The sequence below is a fragment of the Solea solea genome, chromosome 6 (genome assembly GCF_958295425.1).
Source record: "Solea solea chromosome 6, fSolSol10.1, whole genome shotgun sequence".
NCBI classification, from domain to species: Eukaryota; Metazoa; Chordata; class Actinopteri; order Pleuronectiformes; family Soleidae; genus Solea; species Solea solea.
This window is the reverse complement of record NC_081139.1, coordinates 20,467,068-20,493,158: the sequence shown is the minus strand read 5'-3', so window position 1 is coordinate 20,493,158 and position 26,091 is coordinate 20,467,068. Positions and strand designations below refer to the sequence as shown.

Here is a 26,091-nt window from a genome sequence, read left to right as displayed (position 1 = left end):
TCACATTTTGGACGACATACTAAACTATGACATTTTTGTCAAATTTTGGACAACATACTAAACTATGAAATTTTTGTCAAATTTTGGACGACATACTCAACTATGACATTTTGGTCAAATTTCGGACGACATACTAAACTATGACATTTTGGTCAAATTTTGGACGACATACTACACTATGACATTTTGGTCACATTTTGGACGACATACTAAACTATGACATTTTGGTCAAATTTTGGACAACATACTAAACTATGACATTTTGGTCAAATTTTGGACGACATACTACACACTTTGACATTTTGGTCAAATTTTGGACGACATACTACACACTTTGACATTTTGGTCACATTTTGGACGACATACTAAACTATGACTTTTTTGTCACATTTTGGACGACATACTAAACTATGACTTTTTTGTCACATTTTGGACGACATACTAAACAATGACATTTTGGTCAAATTTTGGACAACATACTAAACTATGACATTTTGGTCAAATTTTGGACGACATACTACACACTGACATTTTGGTCACATTTTGGACCACATACTAAACTATGACATTTTGGACGACATACTTAACTATGACATTTTGGTCAAATTTTGGACAACATACAAAAACTATGACATTTTGGTCAAATTTTGGACAACATACTAAACTATGACATTTTGGTCAAATTTTGGACGACATACTACACTATGACATTTTGGTCACATTTTGGACGACATACTACACACTGACATTTTGGTCACATTTTGGACCACATACTAAACTATGACATTTTGGACGACATACTTAACTATGACATTTTGGTCAAATTTTGGACAACATACAAAAACTATGACATTTTGGTCAAATTTTGGACAACATACTAAACTATGACATTTTGGTCAAATTTTGGACGACATACTACACTATGACATTATGGTCAAATTTTGGACGACTTACTAAACTATGACATTTTTGTCAGATTTTGGACGACATACTAAACTATGACTTTTTTGACGAATTTTGGACGACATACTAAACTATGACATTTTGGTCAAATTTTGGACGACATACTAAACTATGACATTTTGGTCAAATTTTGGACGACATACTAAACTATGACATTTAGGTCAAATTTCGGACGACATACTAAACTATGACTTTTTGGTCACATTTTGGACGACATACTAAACTATGACAATTTGGTCAAATTTTGGACGACATACTAAACTATGACTTTTTGGTCACATTTTGGACGACATACTAAACAATGACATTTTGGTCAAATTTTGGACAACATACTAAACTATGACATTTTGGTCACATTTTGGACGACATACTACACTATGACATTTTGGTCAAATTTTGGACGACATACTAAAATATGACATTTTTGTCACATTTTGGACAACATACTAAACTATGACATTTTGACGAATTTTGGACGACATACTAAACTATGACATTTTGGTAAAATTTTGGACGACATTCAAAACTATGACATTTTTGACACATTTCGGACAACATACTAAACTATGACATTTTTGACGAATTTTGGACAACATACTAAACTATGACATTTTGGTCGAATTTTGGACGACATACTAAACTATGACATTTTTGACACATTTTGGACAACATACTAAACTATGAAATTTTTGTCAAATTTTGGACAACATACTAAACTATGAAATTTTTGTCAAATTTTGGACGACATACTCAACTATGACTTTTTGGTCAAATTTCGGACGACATACTAAACTATGACATTTTGGTTAAATTTTGGACAACATACAAAAACTATGACATTTTGGTCCAATTTTGGACGACATACTACACTATGACATTATGGTCAAATTTTGGACGACTTACTAAACTATGACATTTTTGTCAGATTTTGGACGACATACTAAACTATGACTTTTTTGACGAATTTTGGACGACATACTAAACTATGACATTTTGGTCAAATTTTGGACGACATACTAAACTATGACATTTAGGTCAAATTTTGGACAACATACTAAACTATGACATTTTGGTCAAATTTTGGACGACATACTAAACAATGACATTTTTGTCACATTTTGGACAACATACTAAACTATGACATGTTGGTCAAATTTTGGACGACATACTAAACTATGACATTTTTGTCACATTTTGGACAACATACTAAACTATGACTTTTTTGTCACATTTTGGACGACATACTAAACTATGACATTTTGGTCACATTTTGGACGACATACTTAACTATGACATTTTGGTCAAATTTTGGACGACATACTAAACAATGACATTTTTGTCAAATTTTGGACAACATACTAAACTATGACATTTTGGTCAAATTTTGGACGACATACTAAACTATGACATTTAGGTCAAATTTCGGACGACATACTAAACTATGACTTTTTGGTCACATTTTGGATGACATACTAAACTATGACATTTTGGTCAAATTTTGGACGACATACTAAACTATGACTTTTTGGTCACATTTTGGACGACATACTAAACAATGACATTTTGGTCAAATTTTGGACAACATACTTAACTATGACATTTTGGTCACATTTTGGACGACATACTACACTATGACATTTTGGTCAAATTTTGGACGACACACTAAAATATGACATTTTTGTCACATTTTGGACAACATACTAAACTATGAAATTTTTGACGAATTTTGGACGACATACTAAACTATGACATTTTGGTAAAATTTTGGACGACATTCAAAACTATGACATTTTGGACGACATACTAAACTATGACATTTTGGACGACATACTAAACTATGACATTTTGGACGAATTTTGGACAACATACTAAACTATGACATTTTGGTAAAATTTTGGACGACATACTACACACTTTGACATTTTGGTCACATTTTGGACGACATACTAAACTATGACATTTTTGTCACACTTTGGACGACATATTCGAAGCCAAAGGCACTGCCTTCAAAGAAAATAAAAGCCCTATACTGCTCTTCACTGTGTTTCTGTCAATTATAACACATTTTATGAGTAAAATATCTGAAATAAACAAATACATTGGTCAAAACCTGGTCAAATTTAGTCCAACTCTGTCATAGAATGTGAATTAAACAAACCCAGCAGCATCATTATGATTTTAAGTGTATTCTTCATTTGACTAAATGAAAAAAAAATGGGCGAAACAGTGCTTTAAGTGTTAACTCTTCAATAATAGACACATTACAAGCTGTAGATATTTAACTATTCAATGAAAACTGTTTTTTTTATGGTCGTGTTTGGTGTGTTTCTCGCAGCCTCAGCCCCAGCCTGTGCTCGGGGGCAAAGCAGAGCAGAGCGGAATTCCGGTTTTCTGACAAGTGTAGCTGCTTCCGCCTTTAGCCTCTTCTACTGACACACACACATACAGAGAAATGGTAAGATAAACTGCATATATATGAATGTAATAGTCACGTTTATCAAACCGTGTCGAGTTAAGCCGTTAGCACTAACTCTACATCCGTTGACGGAGGTGCAGCTCGTTTCTCCACAATGGTTTCATGTCAAACTAGCTAAGCAGGTTGTTAGCCGACATGCTAACGCTGGTTGGTCGGTTTCCGAGCAAAAGAGAAAAACAAACGAGATCATATAGAATTCTACTGTGTCAGTGAACCGATTTAAAAGGGGCAGAGCCGTTGCTTTGTTTTGATGCTGAGTTAAACCGGAATAATTTTGACATTGAAAAACACCTGCACTGTCGACTGCTGCTTGACTTGATGATGGTGACAGACCTGTGTGTGTGGTGAGATGATGTGATGTAATCTAGTCCAAGTCGGCAAACTCGAGTCTGAGGCTAGTTTCATCTAATCTGGTACAGTCATGTCGCTGAAAGTGTCTTCCTTAAATATACATGACACAGCTGTCAAATGGAGTTTACTGACTTTGTTAAACAACAGCTCGCTAAGGGCTGCTACGGATAATTATAAAATAAATAGTCCGTTTTTTGTAGCCTTTGAAAAACCCTTGTTCATATGTACTGTAAGCAAGAACCTTGCTTTTTCAGAGGCTGTCATCTACAGCAGCCTGAACACACAAACCAGCCAAAGTGTGTGTTGTGCATTTTAAAGCACACACTATGCAAACAAACAAGAACGGCGTCCTTTCTGGTATGCAAAGGCCACCGTAGTTTCCTGACACTGCTCTGCAGAGGAAGGAGAGGAAAAGAGGAGCTTTCCACTTTATTTAAAATCTGCAATCTCAGCACTAAATGTCACTTATTCTTACAAACTAGACTTTTAAGTTGCTCACTGGTAACCTGTTGAGCAGTTTCCTGTGTGGCTGGCTCTTGGATGAGAGTCAACACAGATGAAGAGCTGTGGTTGTCAGCCATGGTTGCACCTTCATGAGTCTCTGTGAGGAATAATTCTCATGTTCTCTTTCTCAGACTGCCACCTTGCGACCTTATCTCAATGCGGTGCGTGCCACCCTGCAGGCCGCTCTCTGTCTGGAGAATTTCTCCTCACAAGTGGTGGAGAGACACAACAAGCCAGAAGTGGAAGTGCGGTGAGCTGGACAAACAATAGAAGCACATGAGTTATAAAAACCTCATGTGATTTCTTTAATGAATTTTCCTCCCACTTACAGGAGTAGCAAAGAACTGCTCCTCCAGCCTGTGATCATCAGCCGCAATGACAAGGAGAAGGTTCTGATCGAGGGATCTATCAACTCTGTTAGAGTCAGCATCGCCGTCAAGCAGGTCAGACAGTGATGACAGTGATATTATGATCGCATGTTATAAACTAACAGCCTGTCTGCAACCATGGCAACTAACTACTTCAATCTGCTGCTGCAGGCAGATGAGATCGAGAAGATTCTGTGCCATAAGTTCATGCGTTTCATGATGATGAGAGCAGAGAACTTCTTCATTCTCAGGAGGAAACCCGTGGAGGTAAGAGGGCACTGAACATGAGTCAGCGTTTTATTTCCTCTTTTCTCACACATATACGATCTGTGACTAATTGGAATTATCCCCAGCAGAATATAATCCTTCCCAGAGACTGGGTCACGGGTCACGACCCACAGATGGTTCAGGGGAGGAAGTTACTTTTGTGTTTTCCAGTGTTTGACTTATTAGATTTTAAACTTTGGATGCTTTCTCTAAGGAGCTCCCCCTATAGTTTCGGAGTACATATTTTGTGCGCAGTGTTTTGTCAATTAAATCAATAAATATGCTGTAAATATATACTGTATGTAAATAACGCTTACATGTGTCACATCGTATGAGATGAAACACACACACACGTTTGATGACAGGATCTTTATTTTGTCTTTTTTGGCAGGGCTATGACATCAGTTTTCTCATCACCAACTTCCACACAGAGCAAATGTACAAACACAAACTGGTGGACTTTGTCATTCATTTCATGGAGGAAATCGACAAAGAGATCAGTGAAATGAAACTGTCAGTCAACGCTCGGGCTCGTATTGTTGCTGAAGAGTTCCTCAAAAATGTAAGTTGTGCTATTTCTAAACTTGTATGTGTAAAGTTTAAGATTGGCTTCGTATTTTTTAAACACATCTAAAATCTTGTTTTTCTTTTTGTCTTTCGCAGTTCTGAAAGAGCAGAAAACGTTCCTTTTGCAATCTTTCGCCGTCACTTTGGATCGCTCGGCTCACAGAGACGAGATGAGACAAAACACCATCAGCCAAGCGAAGTTAGAAAATATACTGTACGATGTAGTGGCCAGTGGGGTTTTGTCCTTTCACATTAAAATACCCCTGTGCTCAAAAATATTGATATTTGTACATAATAACAATTCACAACTTAAAGAGATATTTGTCATCAGTATTAATGAGCACAGGAAAACATGGAAGTTTCTCAGATAATTAAAATTTTTATACACCCCTATGTATGCACATTTCATTTTTGATGACATGAGGGCAATCAGCCATGTTTCTTGTTATTTAGTTACAGAGTGGATTTTATTAAAGGTGGATCAATAAAGTAAAAAGACATGTTGGCAGTGAAGATGAATAAAAACATTATCTTTGTATTTCTCACTTGTATCTGTTGTTGTTTTATGAAGCAAACGCAGCAGCTCTGTTTCTTCCCCAAACATCACATGTTTATTGAGATTTTAACAACTGAAAACAAACAAGGCATTTAGACGTAAATCTTCAGTACAGTTATATACAATATCAAATTTATAATATTACAGAAATTGTACAGAGGTCTCAGAAAAAAAGACCAAAGACCATAATATAACACATAATACAGTTCACACAAATGTAACACAGATATGCATGTACAGTTTGCACAGTACCTTCATTTTTGCAAATTGCAAATCCATCCAGGTCTTTGTTTGAATGATAGTGTCCTTCATCAGCTGCACAGGTCCTTGTTAATTAAGATTTCTTGGATTTCACAGTATCTCGTAAAAGACAGAAACCCCGAAAGTGTCACATTTAAAATCAATAAAAATAGAGCGTGAGCGACAGTGCATTAGGAAAGTGTTCAGATGACTTCACCTCCTGCAGCCTCAAAGTAAAACTTTAAACGAATAAAGGAAACATGGCTCTGACACACATGCAGTCAGACCCTTTGTTTTGGCATAGGGTTCTGGTGGCTTTGATTTCCCATGATCATTTTTGACATGTGTCTACAGCTCAATATTGGTCCACCTGTGGTGACAGATAGAAATAGACATGGTTTGTTTAAGGCACACAGCTGTATATACACAGTCTCACAGCTGACAGTTGTGTATACATATATATGAGTAAGAACAAAGCCATGAGGTCAAAGGATCTGCCTGCAGAGCTCAGAGACATGTCGAGGCACAGATGTGGGGGGGGGGGAAGGCTACACAAAAATTCTGCTGCAGTGAAAACTTTTTGGACTCTTCCCCCAAAATGAGCAGAAAGAATTGCTATAGGAAACAGAGGTGACCAAGAACTTAATTTCACATGTGATAAAAGGTCTTACAGGTCCACTGTGTCACATTTTGTGGGTTTATTGGCAGAAATGGAATGTACTGTACTACCTATAGGTTTGTTTGTATTAGTGTTTAATCGGTTAAACGTTTCAATTTCAACCGTTACATCTGCACACTATAGTTCCGCATTTTACGTCACAACTGAGCAGGCAAGATGGAAGAAGCACACAGTGCGAGGAACAGTTTCATACAGAAGACGTGGCCATGAAAAGATTTAAAAGGTGGATTTTAAATCTTTTTAATCCTGGAGGTTCAGACAATTTTAGCTTCTCACAAACGTGATCAACTATTACTAAAGTAATGTGTGCTCAAGGTAAAATACAGATAAACGACACATAACTTAGCGAACTACTACGAGGAAATTGTTGTGTGAAGCAAATGGCTTCTTTTCTGTCTCTCTTCTCTCTGTGGATGAGGAGACACGAGCGATAGAGGTTCCAAACTGGAGCTTTAAGAGAAAAGTACTGTTCTTTTTGTAGCCTTACAATAAGTTTCATAACAAGTATCATAAATAAGGGCCTTGCTTCACTCCAGCCAAACAAGCTTTTTTCAAGTAGCAGCTTATTGCTTAAAAGTGAGAAGAACATCAAGGGCCACCGTAGTTACTAGATGCTTTTGGGAAAGGGAGGGGTAAGTGAAGGAGTATTAACTTTGACACACTGGACCATAAAAACGTACATCAATGTCAAAGCTGAGTTTTTCCAATTAAAAACATTTGCACAAAGAAATGTATAATTCTGTGTGTATCAGTATAAATACTTTCTCAATGCACTGTGCTCTGAAAGACATATCTGTTAAAGGTTACACTGTTATTTCCATCCTTTGTGGAAAGGTTTATTTTTTATTTTTTTTATCTTAAATGTTTTCTTACTCAGATTAGGTTCACCCAGCACAAAGACTGCCCTCTGAATATAAAACAATAACAAGGAAAAAGACTAACTTAAAATGCTCATGTGTCTTCTATAAAGGTCAGAGATGAAGAGCTTTGTTTAGTTGGAGTAGCTCCAGGTGTCTCAGTCTTTTTGTGGTGTTTTGCTTCACAAACACTGGAGCGCACGACATACTGAACAACAATGTGATGTACTGTACGACCATGGCACAAAAAGACAGTGGGAGTTGAGGGGAATATTAAAAATGCAACGATAACGGCAGGTCAACATATCAAAAATATTCTCGAGCTACAGTGACAGAACAGTTCACAACAAACGGATGTATAAAAATGTATTTACTGAAAGTGCTTTAGAGTTGGGAGTCTAGGAAGATACTTGGTCTGCAGTTAGTGAAGAAGCTGCCACAAGCGAGCAGTCGATAAGCACCGTTCCCATTATTGTGTTCAGCGTCGTCAGGACGAGGTCACAGCGGACGCAGGACGTGCAGGCCATTAAAAGTGAGCAGGGACCGTCTGCAGAGCGTCTTCTGTGGTGCGCTGCACATTCACATTCTGAAAGAGCGACAAGAGACGGAGTTTCAGTCCAACATCTGATCCTCACAAAAGGAATTTTCCTCAGAGGAAATTAATACAATGACTATGAAATCAGATACTCGTGTCTCTCCAAAAGTTGAATACATAAATTAAACTTGTGGGTCAAAACTTTTTCAGATAATACTTTAACATGTAAATGATAATAAAAAGGTGTTGTATTGTTATTTTAGAGAGCAGTTAAATGAATAATAGTCAACCTAAAAGTTGCCCATGATCATCTCTCCTTCTCTTCACACTGGCTGTAGAAAGACTGACTTTTCCTCAGTCTAAGTTTGAGGGAAAAATATTCATTTGTTTGCATAATAATGTGTTCAAATGTTTGTCTGAAGGTAAAATGGAATTTCTAAATTAAACAAATCAAGTGGATTTTCTTAAAAAATTAAATTCCTCTTTGTGTTTTGACAAACAGAACTGTATCCTGGCTCAACCCTGTCAAAATAATAAATGTTTCTTAAATTCTTACAGTAAAACAACAAAATTGCAAAAGTATCCTTTGAGTTCCAGTGTGTAAAATAAATGTTTAATCATTTTAATTTGGCAGAAATTGAAGCTACAATAATGATACTTATCTTTTTGCAAGTAAACAATTACTTGATTGTATGAATTGTTGTTTTTCATCACCTCAGATTGAGCCTTTTATATATATATATATATATATATATATATATATATATATATATATATATATATATATATATATATATATATATATATATATATATATATATCAAGAGTGGGGTCAGCTGCCATTTTGGACCATCTTTTCATAACAAAATAGGTTTTCCAACACACTTGGAATAAATGTTGCTACATTTTACACACTGGAACTTTAAAGCTTTACTGAGTTCATTCAAGTTGAACCTCTGCCACTGAAACGTGTTGTACTGTGTTCAGTGCAAAGCCTCTCTGACAAAACAACTGATCATTTCAACAACAAACATGAACAGAAGATGTGTTTGTTTGTTTTTTCAATTTGGTCATTTATATATGCAGTAAATAAAACTTGACAAACATAGAAATGTGAGAAACGTTACATTTGATTCAATCATTTAAGAGAGCGGGAGATAATTAGTGGTTTAATATACAAAACTGAATTTTGCAGATCATCCTTCATATTGAGGTGGAGTTAATTTATCCCTTATCTACACTCAATACAGGTTATAAAGTAAACATGGAATAAAAATTAGTATATACTTATACTAATATAAGTATATACTTATAATAATTATCTGACTATTCATTAGCATTCAGACAATGGGCTTGTTAAAAAGTCTCAGTCATGGAAATAAATGAACAGCATGATGCTTTGGATTGGACAGCACAGAGAGATCGAGCTGAGACCAGTGAAATGTTCAGGATGGAGTTAGAGTGTCAGTGTCTTAGTTAAAAATAGGAAAAAGGTCTCTCTCTCTCTCTCTGTGTCTCTCTGTGTCTCTCTCTGTCTCTGTCTCTCACTCCATATGCACCATTTTGAGTGCATTTTGAGTGCTTCATATCATATAACGTAGGTCAGTGCTACTTCACACATGTGCAACAATCAACCTCAACCAAGTGGGAGGGAGCAAACAATCAGTTTAACAAAGATAAAAACAGAATGTTACCAACAGAAAACAAAGGATTTATAGTAGATGTACAGACAAGGTTTCAACATCACTATACACGTCATAAATACCTCTTTATCTGTACATCTATACATTATAATCCATCATAAAGATACATTTTAGATCATATTTGTAGAAGATCAGATCTAATGTGTTTCATTAAGGACTGATCTTTTTATGTTTTGTTCATCATTTCATTCATGCTCTTATCAAAATCATGTGGCAGATTTATTTTAAGTCTACAGAACTGATTATTTGTAAGGGTTTGATCTGAGTCTGCTTTTAGTAACTCTCGTCTCGGTTGCCGTCGGGAATCACAGGTTGGACGAAGACTCGCACACACTTTCCTGTGTGAGAGATCTATATTCTCTGTGCAATGAAAAGAGAGGAACGGATCAGCACCGACTGCTCGGTTTGGTTTCAGGAGGGAGATAATGGTGAGAACACCTGAAGTGGATTCGAGGTGCCTGAGTTACCTGTGCTGTGTAACACGAGTGTGCTGCCTGAGGTACACACACACACACACGTACCTCTGGTCTGTCTCTGTGGGTGTTCACAGCTTCCACGTTTAAACACACAGACTCCACTTTGCAGCCTGAGTAAGAGCAAACACAACCAAGATTAGTTTGAATTACATTCAGAAATGTGTCCTATACAGTACAAACTATAGAAAGGATTTCAGCTCTGAGTTTAGTCAAAGAGTTTCATATAACTGACAATAAATGGATCATTTACAGAGGTCTTTGTTATGTATCCTACACTTTAAAACAAGTTAATTCATCTGGATTTCAGCTTCAGAAAATGAAGTTCATTCAACAAAGTCTCAACACCCAAAGTTATTTTTAATTACCTAAATGAATAATAGTCAACCTAAAAGTTGCCCATGATCATCTCTCCTTCTCTTCACACTGGCTGTAGAAAGACTGACTTTTCCTCAGTCTAAGTTTGAGGGAAAAATATTCATTTGTTTGCATAATAATGTGTTCAAATGTTTGTCTGAAGGTAAAATGGAATTTCTAAATTAAACAAATCAAGTGGATTTTCTTAAAAAATTAATTTCCTCTTTGTGTTTTGACAAACAGAACTGTATCCTGGCTCAACCCTGTCAAAATAATAAATTTTTCTTAAATTCTTACAGTAAAACAACAAAATTGCAAAAGTATCCTTTGAGTTCCAGTGTGTAAAATAAATGTTTAATCATTTTAATTTGGCAGAAATTGAAGCTACAATAATGATACTTATCTTTTTGCAAGTTGCATGTTTTTCATCACCTCAGATTGAGCCTTTTATATTTATATCAGGAGTGGGGTCAGCTGCCATTTTGGACCATCTTTTCATAACAAAATAGGTTTTCCAACACACTTGGAATAAATGTTGCTACATTTTACACACTGGAACTTTAAAGCTTTACTGAGTTCATTCAAGTTGAACCTCTGCCACTGAAACGTGTTGTACTGTGTTCACTTTCTGAGTGTGCAAAGCCTCTCTGACAAAACAACTGATCATTTCAACAACAAACATGAACAGAAGATGTGTTTGTTTGTTTTTTCAATTTGGTCATTTATATATGCAGTAAATAACACTTGACAAACATAGAAATGTGAGAAACGTTACATTTGATTCAATCATTTAAGAGAGCGGGAGATAATTAGAATGTTACCAACAGAAAACAAAGGATTAATAGTAGATGTACAGACAAGGTTTCAACATCACTATACACGTCATAGGTAAAAGTTATTTTTAATTACCTACATTTCTTGGAGCAAAATGAAGTCTTATTTTATTGTATAGATGTGCAGAGGTCTGATTCAAACTTCAAATGTGATTTTCTGTATTTTTATGAAATAAATAAAATAGAATATAAAGGTTTTGGTGGGCAGTGACATTCTTAGGTTTGGAAATGGCTACCATACAAAATCAAAATATACCCTTGGAATCATTTGATGGTAAATAGTTGAAATACAAACTAATCTATAGATTACAAAATGAGAATTGCTTTATCAAGCTTTTAAAAAGAAATAAATAAAATACAGCCTTTATCATGGTCATTTTTTTTTTATCTCACAGGCAGTGTGTGTGGGGTCCATGGACCTGTTACACTTATTATAATTATATAGTGGAAATAAAGCATCATCATATTTGCCTTTGGTCATTTTACCCACACACGGTCACAAAATCAAACTCCAAACACTGCAGTAACTTCCTGTGGTAGGACCATGGTGATGGTCAACAAACAGTTAACATAACAGGACAGTATATAACTCACCATATGCCAACGGGGTCAACTTCAACACAGTGTGCAAAGGGCACTTGAGATAAGGCAGCTCCTCTGCAGAGACAAGAGACGTTATATAAGTTATAAAACATCAAAGTTTCAAGGTCAGGCTGTACAACATGTTTTTTTGTTTGAGGTTGAAAATTAAAGCCGAGTAGAAGAATGCAATTCAAAAACATTTGTCTAAAACACTATAAAATAGTTAAAAAGTTATTTCTTCTTACTGGCAGACTTGTCCAGGAAATATGCGAGAAGACAACGCATCACAGCTTGGTGACAAACCACAAGAACATTCTCCTGCCGCTCAAGCTCCATGATCACAGGCTCCAGTCGCTGCACCAGATCTTCATAAGACTGAGAATCACAGACGAGTCAAACATTTGAAATAAGCACAGCAACATTAAAAGATGAGATTCTTTCAGACATTTACCTCTCCTTTAGGATAACGGTAGCGGTACTTGTCTTGGTCTCTCATTGCAAACTCCAGAGGGAAATTCTCTTGAATCTCCTCGTACATCATTTCCTCACACACACCCTGAAATGTGGAACGCAGGTTTAGCTTCTTCATGTGCAATCAGCTTTATTCATGTGTCAAAAACACAAAAATGTGCACGACGTACAGCATCTATTTCGTTGAGAGACTTCCACTGTTCGTACGGCACCTCCAGGCTCTCTGCAGTCTGGATCGTTCTCTTCATCTGACTGGTCCACACCTTCAGGTCCTTGATGTTCTGCTCCTGGAGGAATTTCCTCAGATTTCTGGCAAACTAGATGACAAGAGACAATGGATTTATTTAAATTAATTATGTCCACCCAATAAATCGGTGGTTTCTCTGTAAATCATCCTTACAGAGGTATGGTATGTGTTAAAAACCAGAGCTTCTCAAACTACAAATCTTCTGAGGCCCACTTCTCCCGTTTAAGTAATGAAAGACAAGTTTCGATAATAAAATTAATGATTCGATAAACAGAATTAGTGCATTACTCACCATGATCTAAGAGTTAATTAAAATAAATAGGATTACCATTAAGTTACTATTATATGTATATATGTATATATATATATAGAAATAATCAAAATGTAAATAAAGCATAATTGTAAATTATACTTTATTCTACATAACCTAATAATTCAATCACTGTACCACTCTGCTGGACATAAAGACACACCTCCTTGCCCCTGGCAGACAAGCCGGAGTCTCCTCCGATGCGTCCCTTGATGTTGAGGTCACTCTCACCATGGCGACACAGGTAGATGGAGCGCGGCGTGATGTGGATGTTCATCAGGTAGTAGACAATCCGACTCTGGACGTGGTCAAGAACGCGGTTCACCAGGTAGCGACGGCCCACGTCCATGATCTTTATGTAAGACAGGTCCCTGAAGCAGGACGGACAGTTAGACGTTTTCAAACCTGAGGTTGGATGACTGAAACTGCCGAGTCTTTACTGTGTGTTCTCACCTGTCCAGAGTCTCGTCCATAGGCTGGTAGGAGGACTCGTAACATTTGATTCTCTTCATGAAGTCCTCAATGGCCTCTTCTGTGTTGCAGTGAATGTAGTCTGGGTTTCCCAGTTTCACTTGCTACAGGAGAGGAAACACAGGGAGAGGACGTGAGCACAGAGAAGGAGAAATCGGCCGTCTGATACTTCCTTTAGCTCTTTTTCATGCTAAGTTTGTCTGAATCTCCCCAACCAATCAGCTTTCATGTTCATGTATCGTTCAGGTGTTTGCAATCGTTGCCTTCAAAATCATCACTAAAGATGCAGTCTTTAGAACACGTTTTATCCAACTCTCATTAGAAAATGATTAAAAATAAACATGTATTATTAAGAGCAGTTGTTCCATGAGCCTGGGTCAAAGAAGAATTATATATTTACACCTTTTTCTGATCCGATACTGATATCACTTTGGAGGATTCACTGATATCAGTCTGATCATTTGAAGCTGTTAACAACACATGTGCACTGATGCATTTACCACCAGGCCATGTACCAACTGTAAAACAAATATTCTGCACCCCATAAAGAAAAAATAAACAGCCCAAATGATTACAGTCTATTCTGAGTGAGGTATTTGTTTTCCTTCCTTTTCCTTTTTCTGAAACCCAGTCTGGTCACACGTGACACGTGGCTAGCATTGTTGTCTCACAGTAAGAGGGTTGCTGGTTTGTCTGTCTGGTTTCTCTTGTGTGTGTAGGTTTTGCCCGGGTACTCCGGTTTCCTCTCACATGTGCAAAAATGATATTAAATGAATGATTGTTCATGTGTTGGCCCTGTGACGGGCTGTGTTCGACCTGTGCCTTTTGCCCTATGTCAGCTGGGATTGGCACCAGCAGCCCCTGCGTTTTACCCATCCAAAATAATATAAGTTGTAATAAACAGAGCAGTGTATAATGCATTCTGCTCTTGATCTATATTATGAATAAGGTGTTAATGGTGCATGATCTGTAAAAAGTGGCTCCCTATTTTAAAAAATGTGGTGTTAAAAATCATGAGAATGATTTAAATGACAGTGGAGTGAGCAAAGTGAGACAACACTTACCACGATATTCTGTGCAACGACATTTGGGTCTTCACACTGAGACTCCACAAAAAACACCTGCACAGATAAGACGACATTTTTAAACAAACAGGAAAAAAGTCAAGGAGAGAACAGAAGTTTGATTAGTCTTTGTTTTACAAACCTTGAATCCATTCTGATCAGCGAACTTGACGATGGTCCCTCTTCTTTCTCTTGTTGTGTTTGTGGCATCAAAGACCTGAAAGAGCAGGACACACAGCGTCTTACTCCGCCCGTATTTGTTACAGATTTGTTGGAATATTAATTAGTCAAATCCTCCTCATTCCTCATCGACAGTATCAAGGACTCACCGCCACCTGTCCTCCTTCAACACTTAGGTACTGCCGAACATCATTGAGTGCGCTCATCGCGCACTGACTGTTGAAAAACAACAGACCGCAGTCAGATTAAAGCAGTTTACTCAGTTGACTGCAGCCAAGACAAACAGGACAGCAGTTTGTCTACACAAGTAGCTCATAGTTATATCACAATATTTTTTAGTTTGATGTGTGAGAAAAGATAAAAGACAAGCGTGGATTTACAAATTGTTCTTCTTACTTACTTAAATAATTGTTTTTCTATTCCACGGCTTTGTTTAGGAACAGCTTGGGTTCCCTGTTTCTCTACACATGCTTCAAGTGTAGACAAAGCTAAGTGTGACCTCCATCATGGTTATTTTTTGCCCTCCTTTAGACATGTGTGCTCCATGTTTTTGTGTATGTAATCAAAGATTCATATAAAACCTAATGAGCATGTTGCGTTAAGTCATTTTTGCCACTTCTTTAAATTTAAAAATGGTTCATGAGCTTCATTACTGATGTCGATCCACTTTTAAAGGAAACAAATATGACACAAAAAAGCCACAGAAATGTCTTAAATGAGCTTCAATTGCAATAAAAACGTTGGAAATCCAGCAACAGTTTGACTCGTAGAGAATCCAGCACAGACTCACCGTCTGATTTTCAAGCCTTCTTCGTTGTCTGGACGGAAAAACTCAAAGGACTTGTAGATCTTCACACACTCCCTGCGATACTCTCCGACATTGAACTCTAGAGCAGATAGAAAATGTTTTATTGTAAAGTCGTAGGTAAATACAGTATGTGTGTGAATAATTAGGCTTCAACTTTTTTTATTTTCAAATTCAAATAATGAAAACACATTATTGTCTTAAGTTTAATTATCTGTTCTTTCTTTGCATTTAGAATCAAGATATACAGGGAAACATTGTTTAACATTGTTAATATGGACTTGATAGAATTTTAAACATTGTGTATTCTAAGAAAAAGCACAATATACAGTTTTCTTCATCTAGGGAGAGGAGAGGAAGGATGGGAGAGAGTGAAAAGGCCGTCGGAGGCTTGACTACAACACAAACCGTGTGTTTGTGTGTGGTGCAGTTTGTACCTTTTGTTGGCACACCTATCCAGTTCAAATAGCGAGTGAGCTTCTTTGAAATGTAAGTCTTTCCTCGGGCTGGAAGTCCCACAGTCACGATGAGGGTCGGGCAGTTTGTCATGCATACTGAAAGAAAACGGGAAGAGACAGAGAAACACACATTTTTAACCCATTAAACATACTCCGGGCATTTATTTGACTGAAAACTGTGGTTAACACTGACGGCAAAACACTTAATACATATATATATATATATATAATGAAAAAACATGGATGGTTGAAAATAAAAAACCTCACACGTACAGAAACAGTCAATAAACGATAGTGGTTTTTATTTCACAACAAGACTTGTCAACATTGTTTGTATGTTTATTCATGTATTTAATTACTGCTTTAAAGGTGTTCAAAGGTAAACAGCTCCGACCTTCTACTGAGAAAGGCGGCCTAACGGACATGAGGATTAATTAAAGACAACACAGAGTTTAAAACAAACATCTAACGGTCAGGTTTGGTCTCGACAAGTAGTATTTACAGTTGAGCTTTGACTTCATTTCAGCAGATTTCACTGAAACCCCCACATCTTTACAGACACGTACTGTTTGTGTCTGTCTGTATGTGTGCGTGTGTGATAGAGAGAGCTGCTAATTAAGACTAACTGATTGTTCCAAAAATTGTGAAAAATGTTGATCTGTGTTTCGAAACCCTGAAATGAAATCTCCTCAAATTAGTTGTTTTTCAATTTAGCAAATACATTCACTTTGTTTTTTTGTTGTTGTTTTGTTATACTGTGGCAAAGGAACCAGGAAATAATTACATTTAAGAGGCTGAGAAATCGCAATGAATTTGCTAAGTATTGATTGACTGCAGTCCACAATTGTTGTTTTGCAGATCATTATTATATTGTAAATATTTTGTGAATATTTCTAATTGAGTTATTTATCTAGTGAAAGTTATTTTGAGAGGCTTGTGTTACTCAATACTTATTTTCACCAGTAGAGGGCAGTAGTAGGCGAGTGTGTGCTGACTGTACCAACTTGGTCCTGCTGCTCAGGATTGTGTGAGCAAAAAGCACAAGAGCCAAAGCATTTTTAGATTCTGCAGCCACATATTATTTCAGCTGGAGCCAACTCATACTCACTTTGCATGTTTTACCTCTGATTTCTGTGTTGTCACATTTAAACTTTCACTCTGGAGCAAACGTGTTTCACAATTATTATCAACTGATTTCTTTGTCTATACTCGTGTTATCTCGTTATTCTATTTTTTTTAGTCTTCAAATTAAGACTCCTCTTAAAAAACAAGAGTCCTAAATCTTCAAATATAATTACAATAAGTCATTTGTGCACACGCACCTATTAGTGATAGTGAATTTGACTCACTTTGCATTTAACCCATCCTCATTACACACCAGGACTGAACACACACAACCCAGCCACAGTGGCGACCTTCCAGTTATTAGCACAATTCCTCTCCTCTTGGCCATGGGCTGCCCTTAAAATCTCTTCATATTCATTAGTACACGCCATCATATCACATCATTTGATATGATATGATAAACTGATAAGAAAGTAAGCATAAGAGGGTCAGGTGTTGATCACGCACACACACAAAGGGAGAGAGAGACTGGATCATGATGAAGTCTAATCTAAAGGGAAACAGCTTGAAGCCGACAGGGGTTGACTCAGCAGAAAAGAGACCAACCTACAGGGAGTAAAGAAGAAACAACACAACAGCAGCTCACACTCACTCACACTGGCTGTCCAACAATACCAGACATGCTGGATCCTTCTAAATTGATGCATTGGAGTCATGTGTGTGTGTGTCATGTGGTCAAATTCAATTAAGTGAAATTACAAGTATTTCTCCCAAAAGATGTTCAGGTGTAATTTAACTCTGTGCAGCAAATTTGTTTTGTTTTAGGTAAAAATGAGCCAGACAAACTTGCGCGTGATGCATCATAATACCAAATTGAAAAGAAAGACATTTATGCGACTTTGTTGGCGCGTACCATCCCAAATATCACTGCGAAAATGACACAAAACGCAATATCTACAAGTTCAAAAACAGATATATGATTGAATAATATTGAGGAAAACACGTCGCATCACCTCCCCGGTCTCAGTCTTTGCGGCACTTGACACACACAGATGCGTGTCCTCTTACCCCGTCTCTGCAAAATGTGCCCGTTTTTGCAGGGCAGCCAGATCTTCCTGAGCGGGTTCTGCGTGAGCTCGCGCGGTGAAGTGTCCAACACAAAGTCTTCGTTGTCCAACATCGTGGCTGACTGAACAGTGATCTGTCACTCTGATCACATACGGCGACACACTGAGGCGGAGGCTTCAAGTCAGTCTGATTTAGCAGGAGTCTGCGGAGTGAATGGATGTCACACATCAGCTGAGCAACGCCAGCCCCGCACTACCGTAACTACTGGAGGCAATGCGCAACACAAAGTGAAGGAAGGGAAAACAACTCTGAAAACTCGAAACTTGTGTCAGCATGTCTCTCAACTGCTAAACTCTGTGCACATTCGCATTGGTATCACTCAAATGTCACTCATTCTAAATCACTGTTTTACAAAACTCAAACTGCATCATTTAGCACTTTGTTCACCTACAAACACCCACAAACACTGACCTTATTCAACCACAAAAGCTGACCTTATTCACCTACACAAACTGACATTATTCACGTACAAAAACTGACATTATTCACCTACAAACACCCACAAACACTGACCTTATTCACCTACAAAAACTGACATTATTCACCCACAAAAACTGACATTATTCACCTACAAAAACTGACATTATTCACCTACAAAAACTGACATTATTCACCCACAAAACTGACATTATTCACCTACAAAAACTGACATTATTCACCCACAAACACTGACCTTAAAGCTGGAGTGCCCAAATTAAAAATGTAAACAAATATATATATATATTCTTAGAATGAGGACTTGAGGACTGGAAATGTTTGTGAAGAATTGAAGGAGTGACTAAAGGAATGTATTTATACGTAATGTCCAAAACACACCTGACCTTAAAGCTGGAGTGCCCAAATTTAAAATGTACACATATACATATACATATATATATATATATATATATATATATATATACACATACACATATATACACACACATACACAGTGTAAACATACTATACATACATATATACATACTGCCACTGTTTATCAAACTGAAATCATAAAAGTGATATATAAATATTTGGAAATAAATGCAAACTGTGTGTTTTGGACATTACGTATGAATACATTCCTTTAGTCACTCCTTCAATTCTTCACAAACATTTCCAGTCCTCAAGTCCTCATTTCTAAGAATCCCATTACCGTAATAACTCGTGCGGTGAATCTGTGTTGTGCAGTGTCAACGGGTGAAAACAGATGTGGGAGGAAAAACAAGTGTTGAGCTCATGCGCTGCACACATGGCCAGTGAATGCAACTGACGATTCCTCCAATCACAGATGAGACGAGCAGCCCAGCAGCCAATAGGAGAAGAGAATGCGGGGACAAGGCGGGCGTGCAGACTGCCGGGACCTCAGCTTCATTTAAAAAAACACTTCATTCTCTCAAATGGCCCACGACCCTGCCACGGGCTCACATGATCACCGACAGGCACCGAACAACACACACTGTACATACTGTGTGTGATTATGCCAATATTGAATCCAACAGGATATAGATCACCTGATACTGTTGTTTATGCATTTATTATGTGTATGTTTTTTTAATTATATCAATATTTTTTTTACAGTAAAACGATCTGGGGTTAAAGATACTCATTTCATTAACTGGCATATAACAATTGAATAATCAAAAGTAGAATAGTTACCACATAAGCTGTGACTGAGTTTAAATAAATAAAGTGATTAAAAAAACAATCCAATAAGGAAATAATCAAATTCAGCAATTATTATGATTAATTTTTTTCATTAGTTTTTTCAAAGTTTAAAATAACTGTTTTTCTTTCTTTGTTTACAATGTGAATTTAATGTATTTGGGTTTAGGACTGAGGCAAGGAAATAGAGAAATTGTCATTTTGAGAAAATGACAATTGAGAAATAATAAGAGGTACAATTCATTATTATCTCATGTTCTATATCAAATTTTAATCAGTTAGTCAAGAAATATTCAGCAGCAATGTAGTGACATTAGAAAATGTCAAAGAAAAAAGAAAAAGAAAGTCTTACTGTTAAGGAAATAAATCATTACATTTAGGCCATAGCTGTTTTTTACAAATAAAATAGTTTCAGTTTTACTGTAATATAATGATTGAAATATATTTTTTTTTTTACTGAGCGTTGATGAGCTTTGTTGTAGTGTCACAAATATGACACCAGGTGGCAGTGTGTGCTTGTATTTAGTGAAGCAGACGCTGTACCGAGACAAGCTGCTATTTTTAAAGCAGGCACAAGACCTATACACTTTTAGTCTGATTTTAGTTGAATTTAGCACAAATAAAATGTATTCTTTAAAAACGCTTAATGGCAGATTGACAGATCATTACTGCTGCAGAAGCTCACACCAGTGAGAGAAATTAACCAACTTTGATGCCAAATAACATTATTCTGATGTGAGTTAAAGGTAAATACAATTAATAAGAATACAATGTCAGGTTGACACCGTTGCATCAGGATTTAAAGTATGTTGACAACTGAAAATCACACTGAAACATAGAATGGACATTTGCTAAAGAGCTGGAGTTCTGCCCTGTTTTTATTTTTGGCTTTAACAGCCTCCACGAAAGCATGGCACATACTGTATGTGTTGGCAGCTTCTACCATACAATAGGTGCAGGACTCGCCATATACTTTTGGGACAAAGAAAATGCATTATTATTGTTATTATTATTACTATTATTGGGGTATTCTATATGTGGCCTTCTGTTTACGCTTGTTGATCTATAAAGGGCCTTGTTACATTTCATTATCATTATCAGTTTTTAAAAATGAAAACAACCCCTGTGATAACAGATTCTTAAACATGAATATGCTCTGTTGTGTTTATTCTATGACATTCTATGACTATATATTTGGATTTTGGATGAAAGGTTGTCATCACTTAGAGGATAGGGAAGCATCTAAAAACATTTTTCACCATTTTCTGACAGGCCTATTGTGTCAAACTGTGTGTGACAGAAGCAGCAGCATGTCCTTAAATAACACTAACATCACTGCACTTGAAATCTTCCAGATGCAAAAACGGATGCTGGAACAGTGCAGACGAACATAATGTAAGCATGCGCACCACACCACAAACATCACACACGCAGGCTCCAGCTCTGCCTGAAGCCTGTAATGAGATTCAGAGTGAGCTGGTGAACTTTCCCCCAGATATGGAGCAGCAGAGGGAGGGAGGTGCAGGAGAGCCAGTCTGTGATAAGGATAAGCAAGTCTGATTCACCGTGCTTATTTAGAGCAGGGGTATGAAAGAGACAAACATGGACACACATTTTAAAAAAGATTTTTAAAAGAAGGCCGATTTTGTGCAGGCAGCAGCTTCTGGAGCAGGGGGATAATGCACTGTTGAGTTCACAGCCATTGTGAAATGTCCTTATAAAATACGTGCAGGGTCTGCAGCAGAGCTCTCTCTCTCTCTCTCAGGCTACATGGGCTCTCTCAACGTAGAGCAAACACAATGCTTCCATAACACGCCTTCCTGCAGCATCACAATTTCATGAATCTCAACCTTCACTGATTTCAGTATAGTGCAATTGGTATTCAATATTTACATCGTAAATATTAAGCTTGTGCTGCATATATTATCTAATGTTGTAAAGCATGTGTACCTACTATTTATTACCTTTATTTTTCACTGTCTTTGCTGCTATAACACTGTAAATTCCCCTAATTAAGGACTATCTTATCCTATTATTGTTAACAATGGAAACTTCTTAATTTGTAAATATGCATATAAACAGTGAGTATCATGCCGAATGAGAACATGCTGTCTATATTTGACTATTAAAATAAAAAAGACCAGCCCCCTCAAACAAACGATTGCAACTTTCTATTACGTTTTTCCTGTTTTTCTGCTCAGCCCCTGCCCCTCCTCTCTGTGTACAGGCAGACGGCCAGCAGAGCTCATCACCTACTCACAACACAGCCTGAAAGCTGTTCTTCCTTTGCACATCTGCTACAACAGCTCAGACTGCAGTGACTAGAGCAACTCTGACCACATTTATACAGGGTACAGCAGTGTTTGGCCTCTCGACATGGCCTTCATCAACATGACAGCATAGTGAATTCAATGTTGCCCTGGAGGCTACATGACTAACAGTTACATAAAGGTCTTTTCTTATAATAACTTAGCCTTTGGCTCACATTTGGCCACAGCATCAGCAGTGGTTCAGATGATCTGTGTGTGCAGGTTCTTTCAATGCTGCAGTTCCCTGAATAACATGAGATATAATGGCCTTGAAGTGACAGCCTCTAAACATGCAGACACCTCTAACTGACCATGACCCACATAATAATAGATAGATAGATAGATAGATAGATACTTTATTCATCTCACAGAGAAATTCACAGTTCAGCAGCTCCAGAATATGTTACACGATAGAAACATAAGAGGCATGCAAGTCTATGTACAGTCTAAATATAAACTGATAATGATGACGATAATGATAACTATTTATAGAACACACAAACCGTAAGTAATTTACAGTATACAAATTGAGGGCAAACAATGCAATTAAAATCAAACATGGGAACAAGACATGATAAAAACCATCCATCCATCCTTCAACTTCTAACACTTTATCCGGTTACTGGTACAAATTCCAGTAGACATAGGATAAAAAGCAGGGTATACCCTGGACAGGTCATCAGCCCATCACAGGGCACATGTAGAGACAAACCATCCACACTCACACTTACACCTATGTTCAATTTAGAGTGTCCAATTTATGATGACACCATTAAAGAATAAATATATGAATCAATAAAATCTAAGTCCAAATGAAGACATCACAACAATGCAACATTACAGATGCCAACTGTGATTAAACACCACAAAGTATTAAATGTTTTCAAAGATAAAATTCAGACATCCCGTAAAATCTGTAAAAGTGAGATTTTTAAAAAGGGATTTATAGGTCCAGTGTCTATTGGCTGAAATTAAATATAATACTTTGATTTTGGAAACCTTGGAATTGGCCTTTTATATTATTTTAGGCAATAATATAAAGACCACCATCTTGGGCCGCCATGTTCCTAAAATGGCTCAAATGGACAAACCAAACAACAGCAGGCATTTATTATTTTGAAGAGGAACATTACTACACAAATGAAGAACATCCTTTCAGGGATGTAAAAGACAAAAGATGAGCAGAGGAGTCCTCCATTTATTAAAATCTGTCATCATTAAATGTCACCTATTCTTACACGCTGCACCTTTAAAAGAGGACAATGAGCTCACCAAACAGATCTCTACAGGTAGGTCGTTTCAGGAAGTGCGTGCCCCAGTCACCCTTGGACCTCAGCCAAGATTGTGGAACAACAAATGTGTCTAATAATAGCAACACAACCTCCCCTCTGTGAGTTTGTAGGAAACTTTCACTGACAGTTTGAGTAAAGCATGTCATTAAGAGACACGTTTAGTGGCTATGCAACAATCATTATGGCAACACAGTAATGCCAACTAATAAAAAAAAGCACAAAAGGAACAGAAAGTTCCTAAAAAGTCATGCTCAGAGAATGGAGTTAGGAGAGCTACAGTTCCTGGGAAGTGGAACAGTATAAATGGGAGCTTTTAAAGATACTAAGAACCAAGAAAAAAGAAGGAAGTATTGGATGATTCACATACCACACACACACCATTCATTTGAGCAGCCTAAACAATGCATTATCCCTTAACTATAACCAGTCAATGTCCAATGCTAACCTTAACCTTACCACAATTCAAATGAAACTAGCCCATAACTTAAGCAGTTCCTCAGAAATGAGATTATGCCTTATAAGGACCAGGTTTTGGTCTCTATGAGGACTACTGGTCCTGACAAAGTCAGTGTCTATGCCAGAAAAGGTACTAAAAAGGTAACAAATACAAGTAAGTACACACACACGAAAACTTGACCTGGTGACCACAAGTTTTCTTCAGCCATAACTTTGTCAGTCTGGTAGTCTATGACAGGGCATACAATGACTGGATGCTCACAGATATTTATGTAAACGAGCAGGAACAGTCTTGTTTACATCCTCTTAGTGTAACTGTCACTGCTCCACTGCAGCTAGCTTACAGGCTAATCGGAGAGGTTAGCTCTCACAGCGTGCAGTTATCTCTGCTTTCTGCAAAAGTAACACCTAAGTATTGTCTGTATTTATTAAACCTCAAACGCTGTGTGTGTGTGTGCGCGTCGCAGTCAGTCCCGCCTCTTTTAGTCAGAAAGAGAAGCAGTGTCAGCTTCGACGCCTACGTGACACAGGCTTGTTTACTTCAACAGCCTGCTAGCTCTGAGTACACTCTGCACATACACGAATACACACACCCACAACACACACACACACACACACACACACACACACAGAGCAGTGTCAATAAATGAAAAATAAAAAACACGAGAAAAAAACTAAGTGAGGCTCCAGCCGGAGGATGCTTCCTACCTGCCCTGTCACGCGCGTTTCTCGGGCAACCGGAGCCCCTCATGGTCCTGGTTAAAAGTCTCTTCTTTCCAGCGTGTCAAGAAAAGTGAGTGGGTCTCCACAGCAGCACAGTGTAGCAATGAATGAAGAGAGAGGGAGAGGGAGAAGGAGTAAGACACACAGAGAGAGAGAGAGAGAGAGAGGGGGGGGGGGGCGTTGTCGCGTCGCACGTGCGCATTCCTGTGTTGTTGTTATTGTACAGTTCTGGTGCACTGTGTCTTCTTCACCTCCAGCCACTGTTTGAAGGTGATTGAAGGTGCAACATTCTGCGTCAGAGGGGATCATGAATTCAATATTAACTGTGAAAATACAATCACTGGCCACTGTATTAGTTGCCTCCAGAACTGCCTTAAAGCTACATCAACAAAGATATGTAGGCTACTGTATTAAATCATTAATATGTCATCAGGGATTATGGAGGCATGTTATAATTAAATATTTATTATAATATTTTATTTTCTGCACATTCAGGAAGTAACCCTAACCCCTAACCCCTTACCCCATATAACCCTAACCCCTGACCTCTATCGAGTAAGCACAATGTGGAGAGGTCAAACACAGTTTAACAGGTGTTGGTACACATGAGTCAGTTATTAGAATCTTGTTGTCCTCACACAGCCTTTAATGCAAGTCAAAATTCCTCATCCTCATGTGTTGATATGACACATGCTGTGTAAAAGCATGACACGCATGCTTTAAAGCAGGGTCACTTGCATGCAGGGGAGGTGTGGAGGAACGTGCACATTGCAGTGAAGTTGACATACAGCTCCTCACAGTGAGACCCACGCTGCACGTTGTGTTTAAGAATAAAAGGAAAAAGACACACAGTGGGAAAATTACATCAATTGTTAGAAAAAGGAAATGAGAGCTACAACGGAAACAGCACTACATGCAGCTGAACACATACCTATTTGATGAGGACAACGTGTTCTGTCACTTAATTGAAGGATGTTGCGTACGTGGTCTATGTGCTGAGGGTAGTGGGTGGAGTAACTCTAATCTAGGTCTGCAGTTCCATACAATTACACAGCAGACTTGCAGGAAGCAGTAGTGAATGCCATGTCACCAAATAAACACTGCTGGCCTGGGTCTCTGCAGCCTGCAGCACTGAAGTGACTGTAATTTTGACCAGCTGA

The 26,091-nt window shown here is 37.6% G+C and overlaps 2 protein-coding genes across 3 annotated transcripts; one reads left to right on the top strand and one right to left on the bottom strand.

Annotated features, from left to right (window-relative positions):
* Positions 1 to 3,284: 3,284 nt before the first annotated feature.
* On the top strand, positions 3,285 to 6,034 carry arpc4 (actin related protein 2/3 complex, subunit 4). The gene is made up of 6 exons (XM_058632473.1): positions 3,285 to 3,418; positions 4,426 to 4,544; positions 4,626 to 4,737; positions 4,834 to 4,929; positions 5,321 to 5,491; positions 5,593 to 6,034. Exons 1-6 carry the CDS (start codon positions 3,416 to 3,418, stop codon positions 5,596 to 5,598), a joined length of 507 nt encoding a protein of 168 aa, XP_058488456.1. The 5' UTR covers positions 3,285 to 3,415; the 3' UTR covers positions 5,599 to 6,034.
* A 941-nt stretch (positions 6,035 to 6,975) lies between these two features.
* Positions 6,976 to 25,046, bottom strand: LOC131461280 (6-phosphofructo-2-kinase/fructose-2,6-bisphosphatase 4-like). 2 transcript variants are annotated; one of them, XM_058632426.1, is made up of 14 exons: positions 24,917 to 25,046; positions 16,297 to 16,413; positions 15,845 to 15,941; positions 15,204 to 15,270; positions 15,017 to 15,091; positions 14,875 to 14,931; positions 13,793 to 13,914; positions 13,503 to 13,710; positions 12,953 to 13,099; positions 12,763 to 12,867; positions 12,557 to 12,686; positions 12,324 to 12,386; positions 10,588 to 10,652; positions 6,976 to 8,414 (listed from the first exon to the last, which is right to left on the bottom strand). In XM_058632426.1, the coding sequence occupies exons 1-14, from the start codon at positions 24,957 to 24,959 to the stop codon at positions 8,355 to 8,357; spliced, it is 1,356 nt and encodes a 451-aa protein (XP_058488409.1). In that variant the 5' UTR covers positions 24,960 to 25,046; the 3' UTR covers positions 6,976 to 8,354. The 2 variants fall into 2 exon arrangements, with proteins under 2 accessions (XP_058488409.1, XP_058488407.1); XM_058632424.1 differs by lacking the exon at positions 24,917 to 25,046 and adding an exon at positions 18,451 to 18,670.
* Between the last annotated feature and the right edge of the window lie 1,045 nt (positions 25,047 to 26,091).